We start from the raw sequence: 6,047 nt of genomic DNA, 5'->3' as shown, positions 1-6,047 counted from the left end.
TGGAGAAAATTGATCAAGATAAAAATGCTATTCAAGGTTTGAATTATTCATTGAAACTTCATGCAAACGTAGAATCTTTGAAGTTTTTTGGAGAAGATGTTTGTTGTATATGTGCTGGTCTAGTGGATTGTGGGAAATTTCTGCTTGTAGCTACTTCTTTTTTTCCCTTGGAGTATTAGTCAGCTGAGTTTTGCCGTTACGAGGTTAAGCTATAGCTTTTTACAGATATGAAAGGTCTTAGTAAGAATATAGGGGACTTTTGGCACATTATTTGTCCATGTACCCACTTAATTTGTCATTGTTGGAGTAAACACAGGAACTTTCTGGCAACTTTTTGCTTAATGATGTTTAGGCCTGGTCATTATCACTATGTATCTTTAATCATGTCTATATTTATCTAGTTTTCTAATAAGCATGACTGTATCCTCTACACAAAAACACATTGATAAGTTTTTTATTGTCGTAGTTGTTTTCTTATATTATTCAATCCTTTGCCTTGACTTTTTTCTTGTGTGTATCTTTGCAGTTGTTATTCTTGTTCCAACGAGAGAGTTGGCTCTTCAAACATCACAAGTTTGTAAAGAACTGGCAAAACATTTAAGCATTCAAGTCATGGCTACCACGGGTGGAACTAGCTTGAAAGATGACATAATGCGACTTTATCAACCAGTTCATTTACTTGTGGGGACACCTGGAAGAATTCTTGATCTTGCAAAAAAGGGTGTCTGCATTTTGAATGAATGCTCTATGCTTGTAATGGATGAGGTATAATTATGTTTTCAATATCTTTTCTCCTAGGGTGAGTACGTTATCTGTTTGGCATGCGGAATAGTTGTGATCTTCGCATATCGTGTTATTATTCTCTACCTTGTTTCCAATTATCAATTTTTCTCCTTGCACTCCCCATTTCTGGTTATGGGGTTGTGAAAGGGAATCGGAGCAGTCGATAGATGCTAAATTTTTGCTGAAATGTGTAATGTATTAAGTGAAGAACATATAAGATATGGTCATGTTGGCACCGCTAGGTGGTATTCTCACTTCTCATGTTGAATGCAGTATAGCTGGAAAATATATAATTTTATGTATGAATGAGAAGTGCGGAAGGTTTGAGCCTTGGTGTTACAGTTATTTGTCCCAACAAATCCCAATTTGTGATAATAGTACTTTCTACTCAACTATTGTGGATTCTTGTTCATGATCATGGTATCTCCATTTCCCTATATATTTCTTAGTTTTCTAGTTGTGCCCCTTCCCAAATTTGGCAACAATGTAATGTTTATTTCCATAAGTGTTACAAAATTGCATAATCATACCCGTATTTTTCTTATGTCTTTCAGGCTGATAAGCTTTTGTCACCAGAATTTCAGCCTTCCATTGAACAGTTAATTCGCTTTTTACCTGCAAATCGTCAGATCCTTATGTTCTCTGCTACATTTCCTGTTACGGTGAAAGATTTCAAAGATCGTTACCTGCATAAACCCTATATCATCAACCTTATGGATGAGCTTACTCTCAAGGGTATAACGCAATATTATGCTTTTGTTGAAGAAAGACAGAAAGTTCACTGCCTCAACACTCTTTTCTCGAAGGTTCAAGATCAAGGAAAAATACTTGCAATTTTTAGTTATAGCTTAGTGAATATCTTTTGCCATCTTTGGTGATTTTGTTTCTGAAGTTGATGTATCTATTATCTTTTCCTTCAGCTTCAAATAAACCAATCTATTATTTTCTGCAATTCTGTGAATCGAGTAGAACTTCTTGCCAAGAAAATCACGGAACTTGGCTATTCTTGCTTCTACATCCATGCTAAGATGCTTCAAGATCATCGCAACAGAGTATTTCATGACTTCCGCAATGGTGCTTGCAGGAATCTTGTTTGCACTGGTATGTCCCAATAGGCCTTCTTGCCTAGTAAATGTCTTGCATTTTAATTCATGAGGTAGACAAGTCGACTGTATCATTGTTGGTCCTGGTGGTAGTTTTGAAAAAAAAGTTAAGATAAAGTATGCAGTGATATTTGTATAGGTAAACAGTTCATTTACCTCCCATGGAAAAAGATGGTGCAAAGAATTGGTTTGAAGCAGAGGTTGATTTCTATTTGACAGGGTGACACAGTTTGTGAATTATTAATCCTCAGTAGTGCAGTTAAATATACAAGTAATTTATAGATTAATCATATGCAGAAGGGTAATACAAGGATCACCTCTATTATGTTATTTTGATTACATGGATGGTGAATTGCCCTTGGGTGTGGGCCTTCTGAACACTTTTCTCTCAGACATAGTGGTTGTAGGGGCTTTATGATGATTTGTGTCTTCTTTGTTCATCTTTTTTTTTTTTCCTAGTATTTTCCTCCAACTAAATCGTAATGTCTTTCTTTTATGGAAAAAAAAATCTTACTTGTTTTGCAGCATTGCTAAAATTAACTATTGTTTTGATATTGTGACCTGAAATATTCTGTTGTCAGTCAAATGCACTTTATTGCCCTCTCAAGGATATAATCGAGATGCAATTATGTAACTATAAACTCAGGGAGCCCCAGATCTGTGCTTGAATGAATGTCTTTGTGAAAGTTTAATGGCTAGATATATATAAAATGACAGTAAGGGGGCGTGACTTCCTTTACCTTCATTATTTGATTGTTATTTCATTTGATGATATTTTATATCTTGACTGTAGAATATTTGCAACTTATCATATTGACTCTTACAATCAAATTGCAGACTTATTTACAAGAGGGATAGATATCCAGGCAGTAAATGTTGTTATCAATTTTGATTTCCCTAAGAATTCAGAAACTTATTTACACAGGGTATGGTGCTTTCTTTTTTGTGAGTTTAATATTCATTTTTCCTCTGTTTCCCTTATTTTTTTCGTGTTATGTGTAGGTCGGTCGATCTGGAAGGTTCGGACACCTTGGTTTAGCTGTGAATCTGATCACCTATGAGGACCGTTTCAATTTGTATGATGCATTTGTTGGTTTTTTAATATGAGATATGATAGTCTAGTCAGTAATGTACTTATTAGAGATCATTTTCATCCCTGTTTTCTGTCTTCTTTTAGGTATAGGATTGAACAAGAGTTGGGGACAGAGATCAAGCAGATCCCTCCACATATAGATCAAGCTATATACTGTCAATGATCTGTGATGGCTGGTCTATTTGCATGTGATCGGAAGTGGTAAAAACTGGTGAGTTATAGAACCAACGCATGTTTCTGTGGTTACCTCAGAACTCTTCAGCTCCATAAGAAATTGATGCTGTCACTTCAAATTTCTAATCACTCCTATTTTAAGTTGTTGAACCTTATAGCAATTCTTGCTACAAATCAGTAATAGTCTGGTTTAGTTCAGTAAGATAGTTTTTTTTAATTTTTTGCTGTTTTACACTCTAATTGAATCCTTTAACTGTTCAAAAAAAGTGGTCCAGTTTCATCTCGTTGCATTTCCGGTTACATGTCTGGAAAAAGGTGCACAATCTCCATCTGGAATGGGTTAGGAGTATCAAATGAAGTATAGCACCATACTATGGTCCTTTTTGATTCTTCTGATTTTAACTGTCCATATCTTATTTTCCACGACAGGAACATAGCTCTGCTTGTGGAAGGCAAGATGATTGTAACATCGGGGGCTTATATATAATCATGGTCTTGATAATGAAAGACTTTGTACCTGACTCGTGAGGCAGACGATGCCAGAATTTCCCAAGATATTGGGCATCTCATGGCCCTTGAACTCTAAAAAGTTATGGTATTCTATATATCTTCGGGATTATATCCTTGGTGCACTAGGTGACTGCTTTTCCTCTTATTCCCTATTGCGGTTAAGCTTAAGTTAATCCGAATGCATGTTGTGTAGTCCGTTTGAAAAAAAAGTCTTCCTGCTTCCTTTCCTGCTTTCTGCTCTCGAGTTATAAATGAAAAAAGGGGAAAAGAAAAGAAAAACACACTTTTGTTTCTTTATTTTGATCTATTTTGTGAAGTTTAAGATATAGCGTCTAGCTGCTTATGGCATCGCAGTAGCAACCGGTTGCCGTGGGACTTTGTGATAATTAGGATTCTCCGTATCTGTTTGCGCTTTGCTATTTCAGGGTGTTGATTTTGAAGGTCTGGACTTACTGTTTGCTGATTCAGGATTATCACATTGCCCGCCAGAAATCCATATAAGTCTGATGAATCGTGTTTTGCATCTTTTTTATTTTCTGCTCAAGCTAATTAATCAGTCCAAATTCAGCTACGACACTTTATGAGATCGCAATACAGTAGGGATGTTTATTAATGCAAAGGCGTGAAATTGACAATTGAATAGCGGGTTTAGATTGCAAGCACTTTTCTTTTAAACAGTAATAATTATGATTTTATAGTGGTAGAAGACTTTTACGATCGCATCCAATGACAGTTGCTATTTACACGTGACTCAATCCAATAGAGGAAATACGTTTATACCTAAACGAATCTGTAAATGAAATAATAAAATCATAGGCGACAATTGTAATTTTACTTAATCTTTTACCGGAAAGGGTGATATGCTTTGTCCTCTTCAATCATACCAATGATGTTCTAGCTTAGCCTTAAAGTTAATTTCGTAATTTTATGAATAAGTTTGAAGTTATAGGTTTTGATTTGGGTAGTTCATGCCGACCCTCCAAGAATGCCAAAATCATAATCTGTCCCAGGCTAATTCAATCAATAAATTCGTATGATATATACGAAACAAATATTAATAATGAGCAGTTTTTTTTTTTAGGTCAATATAATTTTTATTAGATAAATAGTGCAATTGTACAGTACAATAGTGTTCAATGAGTGGCGTCTCTCAAGCCAAAATCTATATAATGCACAAGAACTAGCAGCTAGAGAAACACGAAGAATCCTATCTTCCATAATGAGTTCAGCAAGTACGGTTGAATAATTTATTTTATTCATTGAAAAAAAAAAACACTTTTTCATTTTTTTTTTGAAATAAAAAAAAGTTATTAACTAATTACTCAAATGGGATTTTGTTTTTCTTGACTAGATATATTCGATTGACTTAGATCAAAGAAATTTGAAAATCGAAGAATTGCTGTAGATTAAAGAAATATGTGAACAAATACAATTTTCGTTCCAATTCTTTTAAAAGATATTTGAGAGGCAATTATTCATTTTTATCTAAAAATACTTAGATTGAGAAGTTGATAATCTAAGTTTCAAAAGTTAGGGATATCTTTTTACTTTCTTGATTTTTATGTATGTGTTTTACTCATATGTTACTTAATTTTTAGTCTTTGAAGTTTCAACTACCCAAGCTGCTGATTATTTATTTTATTTAAATTAAATGTATTTGTTCAATTAAGCAATATTTTATCTTGAATTTGTAAGATAAGAATTTTAGAAAATAGTTGTACTTTATTAAATATATGGGTTTAATGTAATTCACCTCACTGTGATATTACAAACGAATAAATTACCACCATACAAAAAAATAATAGCAATTTATCTCCTTGTATTTTTTAAAATGAAGAATTACCTCCCTGTTTAGAAAGGTAAATTGCTTCACTTTAAAAAACACAGAGGGATAAATTGCTGTAATTTTAAAAAATATTGAGAGGTAAATTGCTTCATATTAAAAAACATAGAGGGGTAAATTGTTGAATTTTAAAAAATACATGAAGGTAAGTTGCTCTTTTTTTTTTCGTAGTAATTTGCTCATTTACGATATTACAAGATGGTTGTTTGTATTTTTTTCTTATATATATATACATACATACAAATATATATACAAGCAATTTTGTCCAAAGATTTAGAGAATGCTTGGTTGAGGTGAAAAGCCTTATAAGAAAAGTGAAAGTAAAAAAGAATATATAAGAGATAGTTTATTATTTAATTAGGGGAAAGAGATGCAGGAAAGTAAAAATCGATGTATATGGTACCCTTCTGGAGTTCAATTTTGTTTCAGTGGAAAAATGAGCAAAAAAATAAAAGTATAAGATCAAAAGGATAAAAAGTATATATTTTATTTTTATTTACTCTATTGCCTCTATGTATATATATATATATATATATATAAT

The 6,047-nt window shown here is 33.1% G+C and overlaps 1 protein-coding gene across 1 annotated transcript in view; it reads left to right on the top strand.

Moving 5' to 3' along the window:
• Positions 1 to 4,303, top strand: part of LOC105173177 (DEAD-box ATP-dependent RNA helicase 8) — a 5,105-nt gene extending 802 nt beyond the window's left edge. Inside the window, exons 4-11 of the mRNA XM_020697801.1 lie at positions 6 to 36; positions 527 to 765; positions 1,338 to 1,589; positions 1,704 to 1,884; positions 2,724 to 2,812; positions 2,889 to 2,962; positions 3,064 to 3,190; positions 3,583 to 4,303. Of these exons, the coding sequence (XP_020553460.1) occupies positions 6 to 36; positions 527 to 765; positions 1,338 to 1,589; positions 1,704 to 1,884; positions 2,724 to 2,812; positions 2,889 to 2,962; positions 3,064 to 3,142 (945 nt within the window). The 3' untranslated portion in view covers positions 3,143 to 3,190; positions 3,583 to 4,303. The remainder of the gene's footprint in view (positions 1 to 5; positions 37 to 526; positions 766 to 1,337; positions 1,590 to 1,703; positions 1,885 to 2,723; positions 2,813 to 2,888; positions 2,963 to 3,063; positions 3,191 to 3,582) is intronic.

Source organism: Sesamum indicum, linkage group LG11 (assembly GCF_000512975.1).
Source record: "Sesamum indicum cultivar Zhongzhi No. 13 linkage group LG11, S_indicum_v1.0, whole genome shotgun sequence".
Lineage (NCBI taxonomy): Eukaryota > Viridiplantae > Streptophyta > Magnoliopsida > Lamiales > Pedaliaceae > Sesamum > Sesamum indicum.
The sequence above is the reverse complement of the archived record's forward strand: the minus strand, read 5'-3'. Positions and strand labels throughout refer to the sequence as shown.